The sequence below is a fragment of the Leptidea sinapis genome, chromosome 13, assembly GCF_905404315.1.
Source record: "Leptidea sinapis chromosome 13, ilLepSina1.1, whole genome shotgun sequence".
In the NCBI taxonomy this organism is placed as follows: Eukaryota; Metazoa; Arthropoda; class Insecta; order Lepidoptera; family Pieridae; genus Leptidea; species Leptidea sinapis.
Genome location: NC_066277.1, coordinates 1,559,050 through 1,578,774, shown reverse-complemented (window position 1 = coordinate 1,578,774; position 19,725 = coordinate 1,559,050). Strand labels below are relative to the sequence as shown.

The following is a 19,725-nucleotide window of genomic DNA, read 5'->3' as shown; positions in this document are numbered from 1 at the left end:
GTGTCATATATTTATAATATTAATATAATTAATTGGTGACACAGGGCTTAATAAAGGGCCTAAAAATAAAATTATAATTATATTTTTTATAATTGGTAATAAAATTGTCGCTAAATACCTTTATTTATATACGGTGTTGGGCCATTACCATGGCCTACTATTGTTTATACAGTAGTAGTCGGCCATGATTGTAATGAATAACTCTTGTTTTTACGTATAAATTTACATTTTTTTTGAGTATTTGTAGTTTTAGTATTATTGCTGCATCACTTTACATATATTATTGTAACTGAAATGATTTGTGAGTGATGACTCACATTGTCACAATGAGTTTCTTGCCACTTCTTCTTATTAAAGCTCAACCCTCAAAGGTTAAGCTAAAATATGGTTGAGGGAGGCGATGGCTGGCTCATGCGTCATGCTCGTGAACGGGTGCTACTTGTGGTGGCATGATGATCCTGTAGCCTGTAGTATATTTTAAATTATAATCGCTTATAAAATGCCCACAGAATACCTTTTTTTATTTACGGTGTGTGTGGATGATGCAGCTACTGTACTCAATAACTTTTGTGATAATTTACATTTACTTTTTGACTTACTCGTGTAAGGCATTGACTATTTGACGTTTGAGTATGTTTGTTGCATCTCTTTACATATTATACTAGCTGCCCTGACAGACGTTGTTCTGTAGATAGTAAAAAAAACACTGTTTTATAGGAAATTGCCAATAATATTTCAAAACATCGAGAATTATTACGTAAAAATGCTCCCTGTTGTTATAATGAAATTGTTTCACAGCGGAACTGTCAAACCGTACGTCACTAAATTCTCTCATAGAAAATATGTCCATACAAAAAAAAATTTGATAATAAAAATAATTATGGGTCCCAAATCGAAATAAAAACTATCCTATCTCTCAAGTTGGACCAAACTGCACTCCATGAAGTAATTAATCCCCATTAAAATCCGTTCAATAGTTTAGGAGTCGATTTGTAAATCGATGAAAATGTAAATCTTGATATAAAAGAGTGGCAATGAGTTTCTTGCTACTTCCTCTCATTAGCTCAACACTTTACGAAGTAGCGGTAGATTCAATAAGAAAAATATTTTTTTTGACATTCGTAAGTGTCATTTCCGTGACCTACATGAATAAAGTGATTTTGATTTTATAGTCCATTGAAATGGTACAATTTTAGGACCGAATATTGCATTTTTTAAAGGACGCAATTTTATTTTTGGGACATGTTTAGGGGGTTAATAGAAGCTTAACCTCAAGTTTGTGGGGTCGCTACCCTTGTCCCACGGCCGCCATCTTGGAAAAAGGGGTGAAAACACTTTTTTCGCTATATCTCGGAAACTATGCGTCTTACAAAAAATTCGTAAGGACATAATTTGTAGCAAATTGTTATGTCTACAAATATGTATGTATAACTTTTTGCCCTAAATTAAAAATTAAAGAAGTTGTAAGCAAAACAGTGAGATTTAAAAAAAAAAATCTTTTCTGCTCTATAATTTTTTTTTATACATTTTACAAAAAAAATACCTTTGACTAATCTTGTAGATGATAGTTTTAGAAATTTTTTTACCTGTAGTCTTTTTTAATTTCATTTCTTTAAAATGCTGTTACATTGCTCCAAAGTTGACCGGGTTCGTCAATATTCATGAGAATCCGGTCAAAACGCGCTTTTTGAAGGACTTTACAGACATTCCTCCAATCCTCGACAAAATCATATTTACAATCAGTTATTAGCTAGCTATTCTATTCTACTTTTCTTAGATGGTCCAGGCTGTGGTTTAGAATGTAATTGAACGTAGAATGTGAAGGTTTGGGGAATGACAGGAGTATAAAAGATATTTTTATAGAAATTTCCTCACTTGTTCGCTTAAACTTTTTTAATTTTAAATAAGGGCAAAATATTATATAAAAATATTTGTAAGCGATTTGCTAAAAATTATGTCATTACGAATTTTTTGTAGGACACTTAATTAGGTAGGAAATTTTTCCGAGATATCGCGCAAAAGGTGTTTGCACCCCTTTCTCCAAGATGGTGGCTGGAGGACAAGGGCGGAAAACCCACAAACTTGGATTTATGCTTTTATTGACACACATGTGCCAAAAATAAAATTGTGTCCTCTAATAAATGTAAAGCTCATGTAACATTTCAATGGACTATTAGGTACTTATAGTACAAGATTGCCCACCGCTTGATTCTGCAGGTACGTGTTTTTTTGATAAGTTTTATGGAAAAAAAACACAAAAACATTTTTATTGAATATTTTGGGAGTATGCAATGTATTAATACATAAAGACGCATTGCATACTCCCTAAACGATCATTACAAATTAGTTTTATCAAAAAAACACGTACCTGCAGAATCTAGCAGTGGAATCTTAGGCCTTTCACTGTTCTTATTCCTTCAATAATACCTACCCCGACACGTCGTTACATTATGCATAATTATTATTATTGCGAATAATTTCAGAGACTGAGTATGACCGGATGCCGCCCGTGTACCGGATGGACAACTACAGCGAGTGCGTGGGGCGTACGATGGCTCACTACTGCACCGTGCACTTCACGCTGGTGTCCGATGCCCCGAGTGAGCTGCTGTTCATGATCCAGGTTTGAATAGAGTGTAGATATTGTTGTAGTTAATGGTCGTCGTATCACAAGTGCATCCTGATCGTTTTCAACTTGCTTTTTAGTAAAACAAAACTGACGAAATTTGGAAATGCATGACCCAATCAAATCTAATCAATGCTACAAAATCTTATCTCTGAATAAGTGTAGAGTCTATTCAAAACGTTTAATTTGTATACATTGAATTTGTCGGTTTGGTGATGTGATGGTGAAGCTAATGACGTTCGTTTTGGTAAATCAAAGGCATTTCGAATGTCCGCATCATCAGTCATCGCCATGTTTGGTTGCGAATCCAAAAACAAATATTATAAAGAAACAAGTGTTACGACAATAATTTATTATTTATTTACAGGAGTATTCCTTAAAATATACAACACATTTCAATCACAGCGATCTAAGATATGGTATCTGTATCAAAGAGAAATGTCCCCGGTACAGTGGAAATCAAAGTTTGGTCTCAGAGGAGCACCTTGAGGCATGCCTCAACGAAACGTTCTGGAGCGAATACAAGTTGCGTACCCGCGTGCAGTACGCCAGCTGTCACCGCGGCCACGACACCTACACCCAAGTAGACACCAGCGACGTGTTCACCGGACTCCTGGTGCTGTTCGTTCTGACGTCTAATGTTGTCGGAAGCTTGTATGACATCCTCACATCCCACGAGAAACAACAGGGTAGGTAATAACACTTAGTTTATTATCAACAATTAATTTATATTAACCTTGTTGCTAGTTAGTAGCATTTATATTTATTACCTATCAATGAAGGCAAATTATTATGACTAAAATATTGATGATGTAATCATCTTTGATGATAGTTCATCATCAAGGTCGAGCAGTGACTCTGATAATCGATTGTATGAAGCAACATGGTACATTAATATCAATAATTGATAACCAATTGTTAGAAAATGTTAAAGGAAAATACGTACTTGGACGCGGGGTTTAAGCGATTCGGCTTCGGATTTGCCAACAAGAGTTTATGTTAAAAAAACAAAAAGAGCTGGGATAATTTGACACCATCAAAATTAAAACCAAACTTCAACAAATATTATAAAAACACAATTTTTTCAAAATGTTGGCTGATATAAAACTAATGCTACTCTTATATTATAATATTATATGGCACCACATCAAGTTATAATCATGGCCACTTCTTTGCCTGCTTTTAAGTGGGTTTTTCTAAGTTAGTTTTTTCTTTAAATTTACAATGATGTGATGATTGTAATGACGTAAAAGAAAAAATAACATTTGTATACTATACGGTTTCATTTTATTTAATAACATTAATATTATCTATAAATTCATTAGGCTAACTGCTACTACCCCAAGAGTCATTGTTAGGTTCACATGGTGACTTAAAGTCAGTGCCACATAGTAACTCCTTTTTCAACCGATTACCAAGAACATTTCTTAAATTTTTTATGTTTGCGCGGTATCTTTTTTTAATGCAGTTGTTAGGCATGGCGTACTATAAGATACTCTTGTCTATGATTTGAAAATTATTTTTATTGGTTGTTTATTATATTTAACTAGTGATGACCCTCTCGTCCATCGCGTGTCTCCTGCCATTGTTGGCACGTTCACGTGAAGAAACCCCATTTTCAATGTGAATGATGAATTGCTTTTGATCCCGACCACCAAGAAACTCAAACTCAACGAGCCTTTTAAACGTCTTTTAAGCTTTTCTCATCAAGACCTTTGCAACGATATATTATTTAGGTACTTATTGTGGTTGCTGGGAAATAAATTTCCAACGCCGGCTTTGTGCTTTGTATATATGTGATTATATACATTATCAGTTTTAATTTATTTATCTTCACATCAATACTGTCAAAAAACGAATCGAATACGCGTACGAACCCGTTGTTGAGTTCCGTTCTGAAAAATCCAATTGCAAATACTAATGAAAGTATTCGGAAAATGGCGCAAATTGAAATAAACATATTTAATTAACTCGTTACAGTAAAAACCTCATTGTCGGCTCGGGCTTATTAATAACAGCTCGTTTGCAATAACCTACTTCCCACCCATGTATATACCCCTTTACATACGCTCAAAAGGGTGTGGTTATAAATTCGTTAAATAGAAAGAGTTGGAGATCCAGTCTGCAGCAACATCTGTGGTGGGCACGGCCGCATACTAGTATGCTCATTTGTGTATTAGCGCTGGCTGTAAGTCACTGGAGCTACGCTGTAGTTCTGCATCTCGTTGAGGATGCTCTCCACACTAATGGAGTATGCAGAGAGCTTCTTTTCAGTGGCGCGGCATGTGGTGTAACCAAACTCGCGTATTCTGCCTTCATGGCCGCGACTTCAGTCCCCAGACCAATACGTGTGGCCGCGAAGTCGTGCACACTTTGGCTACACAACATAATGTTGCGTGCTAGGGATCCAGTTCTGGGCCTCAGGGGAGTGCACGGTATGGTATCAACTGGCGTGTCTTCGCGGATCTCCATGAGCCTTTCAGATATCGCAACATGCGTGCTAAACTCAGCGGGTTCTCGCGGTGGTTCTGCGCTGGTGTGCGGCGGGGAAGCTGTGGGGGTCGTGTCCATTGGCGAGTGTTTCAGTTTTATTGGAAGGGATAGCGGTGGCACCAACGTAATATGTATCTAAAAAGTGGAAAATAAGATAGTATTTACAAAGTAATACGTGGTAATACCGACTTTACAAATGTTCGCCTATGATTTAATTTTTAATTTAATTTAACATTAAATAAAGTTTTTTTTGGCAATAAGGGGTGAGATGATTATGATGTTCAGCTGATGGTATGTGATTCGCCCTGCCCATTACAATGCAGCGCCGCTCAGGATTTTTGACAAATTCTGAACGGCACTATCTACGGCGTCCTTCAGATGAAAACACAATAATGCTATAACTTACTGCTTCACTGTAAAAGTAGGCGTCGTTGAGGTACCCATAATCTAGCCGGCATTCTGTGCAAAGGAGCCTCCCACTGGTAAATGCTCTTAGTCGCCTCGCTTCGTTTGAGCCCCGGTGAAGCACAGTTCACTAAAAAATAAAAAAAAGATTCTCTCTACAACTCACGTACATTGTCATTCTTCTTTTTAACAGACTTCATTTTTGAACTTCCGATAGTACCTACTAACGGACCAAAACCTCGCATTTTATTTATTTATTTTATTAGATGTACTAACAATAACTCAACATTAAGAATTGATTTTCACCTACATACTAATTCTAGGTTGGTTATTCTAATTTGGTACATTTTACATCCACATTCTAAATAAGAAAAAATTAAGTAACTTAAATCTTAATTCTAGAAACTACACAATTCTAGAAATTACAAAAATAAAAGTAAGAATTCATAAGTGGTTAACAATCTTAATACTATTATGTGTCGTGGTCGTGATTTTTTCTAAAACTTTTTTTCTGTATGACCTAAACCCCAACTATTTATATTAAAAATAGTTGTAAGGCTGTATTTCAATATGATTTAAAATTACAATTTTTTTTAGGTAATAATCTTCTGATGTGCTTTTCTGTGAAGGAGAATTGGATACAACTGACGTCAACGAGTGATCACTTTGGTGAAGAACTTAAACAATTTAGAGCGATATACGGAATAAGGTACGGTAAAATAATCTGGCCAGCTTATGTTACAGCTTTTGCCGTATTTGATGCGATGCAGTGTTGCTAGCTTTAACTTCCTGTGGCTGGGTAAGGTGTTGAAACATTATATATTCATAGTCAGTGCAAGTGAGCCGTCGGTACAGCTTGGTACTGACCATATCTCATGAACCAGCACATAGGTCAAAACAGTTTTAATGTATAAAGTGTTTGTTTTAATACCAGTGGGAGGCTCCTTTACACAGGATGCCACAACGGCACCTATTTCTGCCGTGAAGCAGTAATGTGTAACCAGTACTGTGTTTCGGTCTGAAGGGTGCCGTAGCTAGTGAAATATGTCAAGGATACGAGCGCAATTGTAGTGACGCTCAGAATTTTTGAGGTTTTTCAAGAATCCCGAGCGGTACTACATTGTAATTCGTATCAATTACCATCAGCTGAACGTCCTGCTCGTCTCGTCCCTTATTTTCATTAAAAAAAAGTATAAAAAGTCGTAATGTCTTATATATGTTTGTCTCCAGGGCTCTCGTGATTGTAAGCATCGTGTTCGGCCATATGAATACTCCGTTCCAGCTTTTTGGAGACAACGTGCGAGGAATGGAGGAGGTACCGATGTGTTCCGTGCAACCTAGCGAAACTCTTTAAGAAAAATGCGATTCGCTCGATTGTATGAAACGTACAGTTAATTAATTGATAGATTGACAGATGACGGCTATAATCTTGTAAAAAACGGAGATAGCCGAAATGAGTTTTAAGCAACTGTTCGCTTTCAAATTTAACCAGATTAAACTTCGTGGCCAATCGCCTTATTGTAATTACAACTATTTCAAACTTATGTCAAATCATAGCACGTTTCATACAAGACTTAATTTCAAGTTTTACTAAGGCAGTCACGACTTTTATTACATAGTATTTATATCCTCTTTGGTTCCGTGTTTTATGAACTTTCAGACACCAGTTTAAAATAAAATTTTTCTTTTTAAAGCAAGAGCTTTTGAGAAAGATCTTCGCAAGTTCATGTGCCACAACTTATAACTTATTTAATTTGGCATATTTTTATTATAACACAAGTATTATTAGTACAAAACAAAATATGCTACCTGAAGCAGAACGCAAGAAACAAAATGGAAATATTGAAATTGTTTAATATTTTTTTTTCACTTTTTATTTGCCGTTAAAATATATCAGTACCCCATGCCCTTATATATATATATTTTTTCTCATTCAATCTTAATTAAATATTTCTCCCGCCGTCCATTTTGCCCTATTTCAAGTAGTGAATCTCCCGAAATTTCTGGTACGCAGGTACCTACTGGCAACACTCTGTAAAGGAGCAACTCTCAACTCGCTATTTTTATAGGCTGGGTCTAGTCTAGTCTAGCTGGAACCGCTTATTATATATATTATATGCTTTATAATATACAATACCTGATAAAAAGATTGCCGATAACTTATACACACTAATTATATCTATATGTTTTGGCAGATCTACCACGACCCATTGCAGATGATTGTGTTTAGCGGCTCCCTGCTGGTACAGATTTTCTTTGTGCTGGCTGGCTTCTTGTTGGCATACAAGCTGCAGAAGCTATTTGAGAAAACTACAGTGAGCTGGGATTTTGTACCAAAAACAGTGTTCTTTAGGTGGTTGAGGTAAGTTTATCTAACTTGTGTTTTTAGGTAATTGATTTTTTTTATGGAATAGGAGGACAAACGAGCGAATGGGTCACCTGGTGCTATGTGATCACCGCCGCCCACATTCTCTTGCAACACCAAAGAAATCACAAGAGCGTTGCCGGCCTTTGAGGAAGGTGTGCGCGCTTTTTTTGAAGGTACCCATGTCGTATCGTCCCGCCACACATCCAGATGGTGGGGATGATATCCTAACTTGTGTGGCTTGTCGTGCGAAAAGAATAAATTAGAAATATTTTTTTGAATAGAATAAACTAGAAATATTTTTTGTGATAACAATTAAACTCGTAAATGCAAAATATTTTTTGAAAAACACTAGTTTAATACTTTAGTTTATGTTTCTTTGCGGCGTGTAATTGTTTGCTAACACGTGCTGACTAAGTGCACGCCGGTGTTAGTGTTGGTCAAACATTGGTTTTAAGTCGTCGTTTGTGGTAATTACAGTAGAAAGCTGAATCTATATTATACTGTACTGCAGTAATCATACTTTAATACATAACAATAAATACTTCACCTAAAAAATCTTATTCTTTTTCCTCTTAAAAGTGCTTTTTATTATTATAACACTAGAAATAAGAAATTGCTTGTAACTAATTCTAGTAGGCTTCATAAGATACATAATAGCTTTAAGGCTAAATTATACACTTTTACAATAAAGTCCCAGCCACTGTTTAGGCATTATCTATAAATAAATTTAAATGTTTTATAAAAAAAATAACTTTATCGTAAATCCTACTAATCCACAGCTGAATATCTTAGTGATAGGACAGCCTGGGACTAGATTATGATTATTTTATAGCAAAAGCAATGGTAGTACAATATTGTATATTTTATTAAAAAGAGCGCAAAAAATGAATGCTGGGAGAGTTTCTTGCGCCACTTCTTCTCTCTCAGAGCGCCATTTGTTTCTAGAACGTGTTTTCGAAGATGTAGTATCTAGTATATTAGAAGCAACATCAAAAATAATTCTAAGGGTATCAATTTTCCGAACACCAAGTCGACAAGCTTGAAAGATCTTCCTGTAACAGTTCAGTATCCTCTGAGGGTCTAATCACTCGGCAAAGCTTGAGGTCGTCAACAAAGAGAAAAACTTTGCTATTCTTAAAGACAGATAGTATGTCATTAATAAACATGTCAAACAGCCAAGGTCTTATGTGGGAACCCTGAGGAACATCTGAGATTGCTGTGAATGTATCCGATTTAAAGCCTTTCAATACCACGTTTTGCTGTCTATTAGATAAGTAAAAGGCGAACCAATTTAGAACTGCTCCAAAAATACCATATTTTTCAATTTTTTTTACTAATAGTCCGTGGGGCACGGTGTCGAACGCCTTTGAGAAGTCTGTGTATACAGAATCTACTTGGTAGGAGGCATCAACTGCGTTGATAAGATACTGAAGGTAGCTGACGAGGTTCGTCTGTGAAGATCTTGCTTTAACAAAACCATGCTGTTCTAAAATAAGCGATTGTTTAAAATGTTGTTCTAAGTATGGACGTATTAACGCCTCCAAAATCTTAGCAAAAACATGTTTAATGGAGATGCGTCTTTAATTCGATACCTCCACATGATTTCCATTCTTGTGTAATGTGTACGTTTGGAGTGGTAGGTAACACTTGTTTAGTAAAATATGTTTATTATAGATGACAATATATTCATTTATGTTTCTCGTATAGTAATCTAAAGGTACCACAACACAGGTTTAAACAATTCTTTTGAATTTCATAATACATTTGTTTTGAACTTTTTCTGGGATCTTGTTGTAAAAGCGTATCGCCCCACAAAAGACTTACTTACTCGACTTGGCCGAGTAGTAGGCATTAAAAGTTTATATCTGTTCCTGGTATTAACATTATGGTTATAACATTTTCTAGCATATTCACTTATTTGCGTATGGACATACATAACATTATCAAGAATATATTGACCTAGGCTATAAATAAAATACCTACATAAGTATAGACCACCGTATTACACTATGTGACTCTCTTGTCCTGTCCTTATTTAGTCACGGTGATACAGTTTATGGGCCGCGTTTGTTGGTGCGTACGGAACGAATCGTGCAGGGGGTAATCAATTAACGGCCTTTTTTTAATAACGTATCTCTATTTACGGGTACATTGCTGTCACCGTTGAATGGAAACATCTTATCTGTCCATAGTTATGTCCAATACAGTTATAGTCCAATGCTATCTGTCAATAGGTTATTGATATGTAAGTAACCGTAAAATGATAGATTTGTCTACGTCTAGTAAGTTAAACAAAGGATAGATAGGTTATTGAAAACGGCCGATAGTCCAATGCTTTATGTCAATAAGTTATTGAAATGTAAGTAAGCGTTAAAGGATAGATTTGTCTACCTGTAGTAAGTTAAACTAAGAATTGATAGGTTATTAAAAAACGGCCGTATGGCGATGATCAATTATACAAGTAGTATAATATACTATTACTATTGAGTATATAAATACTCAAATATTATTTGAGTTAATTAGACCTGCTCAGTCACTTTCTCTTTGTACAGCCTAAGGTAACAGTGAGTACTTATACAATTTCCAACTTCTCTGTTTTTTAATGGGTTTCCACGGAAGACCAGCCTTGCGGATTCTTTCGTAACCACAACTATGCTGAGTTGGGGGCCCATTGGCGTCATTAGATCATAATAAGAATAGCATAACTTTAAGAACTATAATCAGAATGTATAATGACGTCAACAAACATTTTTTCTTTCTTTCTTTCTATAATAAAATATTGTAGACAGTTCTACCGCCGCCACGCATGACATTAATGAGGTTCTAATAATAAACCTGCACCCACGTTACAGACTGACGCCGCCGTACGCCATCCTGGTGGCGCTGATGGCCACGTGGCTGAGGTTTACCAAGTCCGGACCGTTTTGGGAGGTACGTACTCTTGACGCATCGCAGCTGAACTATGAGAAGGTGTGAGATATTTGATGGTTCAATCACTCGGCGTCGCGTACAGGCATCGAATCAATTTTGGCCTTCTACCGCATCTATTACGGGGAGTGTTTCATCACAGTCTGAAGCTTCATCCTCACCAGGAAGCGTTACGTTCATACATAGACCAGTTCTCAAAGATTTTTTTCGACGTACGTTCAACCAAACATTGGAAAAAATTCCTATTGCGGTATTTCCATGTGCATTCAAAAAGCGTATACAACCTTCTCAAAGACCGACATGTTTTAAATAATTTCTTTGTTGTTTCGAGAGAGACAGCGGTGATCGTTTCTCATCCGAGGCCTCGGAGCTCGTGAGTCACATTCAATATAAACATATTTAACAGGAAATCCCAATGAATTTTTTCACATTCATAAGTGTCATTTCCGTAATCTACATGACTAAAGTGATTTTGATTTATCGAGATGGAAGCACCGATGAAAATGTATTAGGTTGGGGAAATGTATCTTCGTTACTTTTTTTTTCAAAGTTTAGTTTTGTATAAACTAACTAGATGTATCGGAAAACGGTGTTTTGCCATATAAATTATTTTTAGAGTTAAACCGTTTCTGGGATATCGAACCATTACTTTATTTTTCTATCATATTTTTTTTCTAAGACGAACGTAGCCTAAGTTACTCCTTATTGCATCAACCTACCAATATAAGTCCCCTTAAAATCGGTAAAGCCATTTCAGAGATTAGCCGGAACAGACAGACAGACAGACAAAAATTGTAAAAAATTTATTTTATTGTATGTACCTCATGTATATTCATATAAATGTAGTAAAAAACAATATTATATCAATATTATAAACAGACACTCCAATTTTAAATAAAACAAACATCGCTCCAATTTAAAAAAAAACTATAGATGTAAATACATGTATAGATGTATAGATCACACAAGCGCCGCGTTAGTTGTACACTTATTTCGTTGTTCAACGAGATTTTTGGTTGTAGTAGTGTTGTAGTTTAGCTGTATTGTTGAGTAGTTGAGTACACAATATGTGGGTGTAATCTCACGAAATATTGAATGTGAGTGAAGGAACTGTGGCAGGTGGACGCGGGTCTGGAGGTAGCGGACTGCCGGCGTCGCTGGTGGCTCAATCTGCTCTACGTGAACAACTACGTGTACAAGTCGCAGTGCATCCCACAGTCCTGGTGACGCACCGTTCCTGTTACACCTTCATCACACTTCTTTACTAAACAAATGAAAGATGCCCACGTTATAAAGAACTAGGCCCTGTTTATCAAAACTTACAAGCCTTGTATTACAAGAAATTTCTTGTAATTTTTTTAATTATATTGCAAATAAAATATGTGTTAATTTAATTCTAAAATAAAATACACGTATAAACAACAAGTTACAAGGGTCATTACATATTATAAAACTATATTTTAACAGTTATATTCGTGATTTTGTTTGTTAAAAATACTTATTTTTAATAATACGTAAACGTAATGTAAGTAATTTGTAGAAAATCATATCAAATCCACAGTGTCTGGCGACTCTACATTCTATGCTACAAGTGTCGGGCTGTCATAAACTTTAAAATATTTCATTTTTTAAATGTGGGCAAGTACTCAAACAATGAAAAAATGATTAGAATAAATGATACAACAATTTATAAAACCAGAATTGACTAAGTCGTGTGAAGACGACCTCACAGACGACCTGTGAATATAAGGTTTCGACTTCAAGCTGAAAAATTTAAATAATTAATTAACATTTTGTGTATTTAGGAAGCCATTTATTTATAAGGCCATCCCTGAAAATTCCCACTAATTGCATACCTAAACGCTTCAAATTGTACTTATGACGATTTTGAAATCTTCGAGCTCAAAAATATAATTTGTATTCTTCGAGAGTACTCTTTGAGAGTTAGCTGTTCTAAGTCTGATAAAAGTTCAATAAAACCCTATTTTATAAATTTTTAAACCGCAATTACTTTTGAACGAATAAACTGATTTTCACGCAGTTTTCAGTCGTTCGGTAAGGCCGTTTAAAAACTATTGCAAAAAAAACACGTTTAAAAAATTTTTTTTTGTAGGTCTTTTCAGGTTTCTCAAAATCTACCGGTCCAAATTGTATTAAAAATCTCAGTTTGGTCAAGCCCTTTCGAACACACACACACACACATAAATTTGATTCGATATAGAATAATAGAAATTTTTGAGAGATTTTTTTATATTTTTTGTTTTTGATATCTCCTGAATAAATTTATCGATTTCGCCCAAACAGGCAACGATCGACGCAGGTTTTTAATTAATCTATAAAAGTTTTTAGTTAATCTATAAAAGAACAAACATTTGATCAGATATTAAATTTAGGAGTAATTTGAAAAAAATCATTCTGAAAATAATGTCTGATAAAAGTTTAATATAACAATATTTTTTTAATTTTCAAACGGCAATAACTTTTGAATGATTGATCCGATTTCCACGCGGATTTCCACGCGCCATTCGACGCAGTTTTTTGAGTCTCATAAAGAATCTTAGTATCAATTGATCGAACTCTTTTTTATAACCGAAACCAAAAATACTTTTTTTTTTGTTTTCTTTCACCAACGATAACTCACGAACGAATTAACCGATTTTAACCGGCTTGATGGCGATCGATCGAAACTCTTACGATCAAAGAACCAGTCTTTGATCGTAAGAGTTTATTAAATTTTTGGAATCGATTGGTAATGCCGTTTAAAAGTTATTCCAAAAAAACACTTATTAAAAAAATTCGTAGTGTTTTTGAGATTTATTACGAGAATCAGCAGACACGATACGTTTTTAAAAAATACTGCAAAGTCTAACCTAGGTCACTTTCGTAGGTTATCTTAAAAGAAATTGTTCGCACTTACAAAAACCTTCCGAAACTTGATCGAAGTATAGACATTTTTAATGATAAGTTCTATGCTTTTTGGCATAAACTTCGGAAATTGTTATGTTACCGTTAACAGGAATTTATTTTGCTTATTAAAAAAGGTATTCATATTATGTAATATTTTAATTCTGCCTTTAGTAAAATTAGTTTTGTTGATTTTAATTTATTTCACTTTACTTTATAGAAACTAATTATATAATTATATTTCTTATTATTAGTTGTTATATTGTACAATAAAAATTCTAAATTAATTACTAGCTATGCAATATTTGCAGGTGTTCGTTGCCTGCAATTGCAATAAGAATTAGAATAAGTTTTATTTAGAATAATATTAAATGTTATAAGTTAGTGATTATTGTGTTGGCGATGCTAATAATGGTTTAAGGTTTAAAGAGTTTATTTCTCAAACAAGAACAAAAGTTCACTAACATGAGAACAATGATTCTATATAAATATAAAAGAAAACATAAATTTTATAGTTACGGTGACTTTAAACAATAATAAATTCAAAACACGCTATGTTCTAATGTAACAATCTATCTATTGTGATTGACAGTGCTTTTTTAATTTAGCTTTAAATTTTGGATAAGATATTTCCTCAAATATATCTTTCGACAAGTCATTATGTATAGTAGGGCTCCCTCAAACTGTATAGTTTTCGTACCATAATTTTTTCCTAGCTTTAGTTAATTGGAGTTTGTTTCGGGTACCATGTTTATGTGATTTTGTCTTAAAAGTGATTTGTGTACGTACGGAATCTAAAAGTATTTTCCTAACTAGTATGCATACTTTGTATTTGTATAACTGACATATTGATAATTGCTAATAAATAAACTTGTAATAACTTCCTTGTGAAGTGTCACAGTTTGTGAAAATGCAGATTTGTGAGTTTTGATAAACAGGAGATTTATTTAGAGAAACATACTATATAGACCTGTGCTGTTTTTGAAAATGATAAAAAGTAAAAAAAAAAGATTGGATGAAACTTGGAAAAGGAAGAGAATATAGCAAAAATGAAAGGAAAAATTAATTACGGGCGATCTGATATCGGGAAGTGGAAAAGGGAGGTGTTAGGGTAAAAAATGGTTTATCTGGATTTCCGGCAAAACTACCAAGTCCTGTGGCAAAAAGTTTAATGGAAAAGTTGTAGGTAATAAAAAGATCTACAAATTTTGTTTCCGCATTTTTTCACAAAAGCTTAAAAGTTTATGTGAAAAATACAACAAACCAAGTTATTGGTTTTTTATTTAAATCTTAAAAAAAAAATCACGAAATGTTGTAAAAAGTTACTTTTTTATGTCCCAAATACACTGTAATTTATTTGTATTGAAATATTTATTTTTTCACCTTATTTTGACTCAAATATCGGAAAAGAAACCTTATTTTCAATCGATAATTCACTCGTCAAAAATCAGCTTTTTTCAAAAAGTTTGCGTGCTTTCTATTTGTTGAAATCTTTACTTACCAATGGTGTAATTGCACTTGGTTTTTTGAATTTTTCACAGAAACGTTAGGTTATGTGAAAACAAAAGTGGTAGATCTTTTTGTTACCTACAACTTTGACATTTCATTTTTTGCCATAGGAATTGTAGTATTGCCGAAAATCGAGATAAACCGTTTTTTACCCTAAAACCCGTAATTTATTTTCTTCCTTTCATTTTTGTCTCGTCCTTTTCCAATTTTTTTGGTTCACAAAAATTATCGAACCTGGTCTAATATATCGTATTAAATGAATAGACAACAAAACAGAAGCGTAGTGTGGAGAGCAACAGATGTAATCGTTACAGGTACATCGCGGCGGACATGCAGCTGTGGATACTCGGGCTAGTGGTGTGCCTGGTACTCAGGGGCTCCCGATACAAGAAGTGGCTCCTGGGCGCTCTGGTCGCGGCTGGAGTCGCAATCCCGGCGCTCCACACCTACTTCCAGGACCTGGAAGCCATGCTACTATTACATCCAAGGTAAGCATTGAACACGATCTCAAAATGAATCGTCGACCGATTGTTTAAATGTTCGCAGTTGCAGCTGCGGTAGTGGAATCCCAGGGAGGGTTCAATTGACTGTGAGCCGGTTGCTCACACGCTGTCAGCGCCCGCCCTATAGACCAAGTATAGTACTAGGCATCGGTTTGGCGTGGCCAACATGAGACAGGTTATATCCTATATATATATCGGTACATAATTGAACACAAGTGTTCTTTCACTATCACTTTTACGTCGTAACACACAACATCGCACCATATTTCCTTCGATTCTACTTAAAATTGTCACTGATGTTGAATAAATAGTGGATATTTCACACGTTTCACAAGTTGTCTGTGCTGCGTTGTCAAGTTTGTTTAGCACACCGGGTGTGCTGACCTTGAAAAAACAGGCACGCATGGCGAAACAAAACTAACCACTCTATCTCATTTCATAAGACTCGCCTAAGTTTTTCTTTTTCTCGTGTGAGTGAGACGGAAGCTATCAATTAGTCTAGTTACTATACTTGGTCTGTGGCCCGCCCAGTTCTCCCGGGTTGCATTCCCGGTTACCATGTACTCTGAATACTAAATTAGTCTTCCATAATATGTAATCCACAAAAAGCTCCGTTTTGAAACGTTTGTATAAAAATGAAACTGAAAAAATTACATCAATACGATCAACGGATGATATTGTCAAGTTAGAACCTTAAAATACCTAATAACTAACTAACATTATTTACATAAGGATAAGACAACATTTTAGAAATAAGTTTCACTACCTGGAACGATTACTGTTACTACCTTTTGATAATTGATCACTGCTATTATTTCATGTACACATTCGTTCTATTCTCAAAAACTTTCCATTGCTAAAAAAATATCAAATTGCGAATATAAAAAAGGTTATTAGTATGTTATTTCGATCAACACTTCAGTTACAGGCCAGCGTGCAGATGAGCAAAAAAGGAGGAGGAATATTAATGAATAATAGTCTGTATTTTATACGAAATATAAGTTTCATTGTAAATGAATTCAAACAAAGAATTGGAAAAAAATATTTATAAAATAAAAATAAATAATATAATATTATATTATATGCACTATTTATCGACCACCAAACACAGATAAAGGAAGGTTCATTTCCTAATTGTCATCATTTATAAGTAAATATGGGTGTGAATAATCATTCATTATTATGGGTGATATGAACTTGATATCCAAAAATTAGACTCCATAATTGCACAATGCCATTAAAAATATAACTTGTAAAACAACCAAGCCCCGCAACTCTGTTCAACTACCGTAAAAAGTTGTGAACAAAATTATTCAGACTCAACTTAAGGGCCCTTCTTAAGTTATTACGTAATTAGCTAACCTAGCAACATCTTATAGTATAGGTACCTATATAAATATTATTAAAAATAATTATTACTAATATTTTATTTTAGATAATTTATACGTCTAGATAGAGTCTCTTGTTGTTAGGCAGCCGATACAATCAGGCCAGGAATATTAGTTTAGTGTGCGTGACAAGCTACGTCTTACACTGGCGATTTGTATGACACTTTGTGTTAGTGTGCTTGAATTACTCAAAATAAGTATAATTCTAAAATCAATTTTTTTCAAGGCAAGTTATGATTATATAACTACACACATACTCAAACATTGCAAGTACAATATCTCTCATATATTGACTCACTTAATTAATATATCATTTCACACGGGGTCTTTCCAGAAAGCTTAAAGTAATCTGTTATGTTACGAGGGGTGGCTGATATAAAATCTACTTTGTTAAAGAAAGTTTTGAAAATCGAACTGGCCACTGCAAAATCATATTCTATATTTATTTTTTTTCAAAATTATGACGCTTATTTTTTTTCGCTTGCTTTTGTTTTTTTGGCGCGGCTTTGATTTCACCATGTCGAAAGAAAATTGTAAAATGATGAAATTTGAGCATCGAGCAGTGATTAAATTCCTGAGTAAAGAAGGAAATACGCCTACGCAGATCAGAGAGCGCATGTTAAAGGTGTTTGGTGATTCAAGTCCTTCTGAATTCGTCATAAAGTTTTGGTCGAAGCAATTTAAACATGGCCGTGAGAGCCTGGAAGACGACCCACGTAGTGGAAGGCCAATTTCTGCTGTTGCCGCAGATAATGTTGAAAAAGTGAAGAACCTGATTCTTGCAGATCGGCGAATCAAGCAGTGGGAGATAGCCAGAAATGTGGGCATTAGCAAGGAACGAGTTCATGAAATTATTCACGAACATTTGGGCATGTCCAAAGTGAGCGCGCGTTGGGTCCCTAGAATGTTGACCCCCTTTGACAAACAAAGGCGAGTAGAATGTTGTCAGGCATTTCTAGACCTGGTCAAAGGTAAAGAAGAAAGAAGAAGAAAGAGACTATCTCTCGAATTGTGACCTGTGATGAAACTTGGATTTGCCAGTGGGATCCGGAAAGCAAACAAGAGTCAATGCAATGGAAATTTAAAGGAGAAAAGCCGCCAAGGAAGTTCAAGGTTCGGCCGTCGGCTGGAAAACTAATGGCCACCGTATTTTGGGATGTCGAAGGGATTTTGATGATAGATTATTTGCCTAAAAATACAACAATGAATGCTGAATATTATGCAAACTTGCTTGACCAGCTTCGTGAACAAATCAAAGAAAAGCGGAGAGGCAAACTCAGCAAAGGTGTTCTGATTTTACAAGACAATGCTCCTGTACACACAGCCTTAACGGCGAGGTCAGCCCTGAGCAAAAACGGCTTCACAGAAATTAACCATCCACCTTATAGTCCAGATCTGGCTCCCTGTGACTATTTCTTATTCAAAGATTTAAAGAAAAAATTGAGGGGTCGCAGATTTTCGACGGACGAAGAAATGAAGGAGGCTGTGACTGACCATTTTGACGAGCAAAATAAAAATTACTATTATAACGACATGATGTCACTTATTTGCAAATGTCATAAGTGTATTTCACTTGCAGGAGACTATATAGAAAAATAAAAAAAAAACTAGCCATCAAAGTCTTTTCTTTCATAGTTAGGTAGATTACTTATCAGCCTCCCCTCGTATGTTAAAAGCTTTTACACAAGAAAGGTACTGAAACCGTTATTGGTGTCACGAAAGTAAAGAATGTGCATACTGTGACACCTTAAGTGTTGTAAATTCAACTCATATTTTGTCAACATTAATATATTTAGGCGTACAAGAATGTAGGAACTACTGGTTAATAAATAGTTGATAGGTGCTTTTACCATCACCTATCAACCAGGTGGGCTATAAGCGATACAGCTCGCTGTGCGGACCGACCGCAGTTGAATCTGATGAGCTGTTGCGTTTGAAAAGGTTATACACAGACTAACGGCCGTTCCCAATACTCAGTCTATCTGTTACTTGAGATAAAAATCGTAACTATCATTACTTTTCTGTCACAATAAACTTATCAACGGTAACTCACCTTATCCGTACACGCTGTCTGTCAATGGGACGACGTATAGCTTACCAGCGATAGAAGTTTGTATGGAAATTGCAATTCACGCGTCCCAATATAAGGGGATAAGAATCACTTATCGGGTATATTGGGACAACTTCAGATTATTGACAGCTAATTACTGACAGTAGAAATAGTAATTTATCTGTACATAGTATATTGGGCACGGCCGTAAGAGGCAATCATCTCTGGGTAACATTCTTGCAGTGCACAATGCAGATTAGAGTGAGGCTTACAACATAGGTCAAGTTGCCTTACATGTTACTCATTTGATGCACTCATATATATAAGCTTAAAAGATTTTATCAACCATACGTCACTCGAACGGTTGCCACAGTTGGAAGTGCGCTCGCACGGAACGCGAGAGGTCGCGGGTTCGAGTCCCGCATCGTTCATAAAATTTTACTTGTGTAATTAATCCCAGAAGTGAGGGTTATTACTTTAAAAATATAACAAATTGCTTAGATTTGCAAGAGCGCCATCTCAAGTCAATTTCCTAATATGCAATTATTGCG

At 35.1% G+C, this 19,725-nt stretch overlaps 1 protein-coding gene across 1 annotated transcript in view; it reads left to right on the top strand.

Moving 5' to 3' along the window:
* The window catches only part of LOC126967699 (nose resistant to fluoxetine protein 6-like), a 63,262-nt gene that overhangs the window by 33,984 nt on the left and 9,553 nt on the right, over positions 1-19,725 (top strand). Inside the window, exons 2-9 of the mRNA XM_050812300.1 lie at positions 2,484-2,623; positions 2,994-3,315; positions 6,122-6,233; positions 6,755-6,839; positions 7,720-7,886; positions 10,745-10,823; positions 11,940-12,043; positions 15,548-15,721. Of these exons, the coding sequence (XP_050668257.1) occupies positions 2,484-2,623; positions 2,994-3,315; positions 6,122-6,233; positions 6,755-6,839; positions 7,720-7,886; positions 10,745-10,823; positions 11,940-12,043; positions 15,548-15,721 (1,183 nt within the window). The remainder of the gene's footprint in view (positions 1-2,483; positions 2,624-2,993; positions 3,316-6,121; positions 6,234-6,754; positions 6,840-7,719; positions 7,887-10,744; positions 10,824-11,939; positions 12,044-15,547; positions 15,722-19,725) is intronic.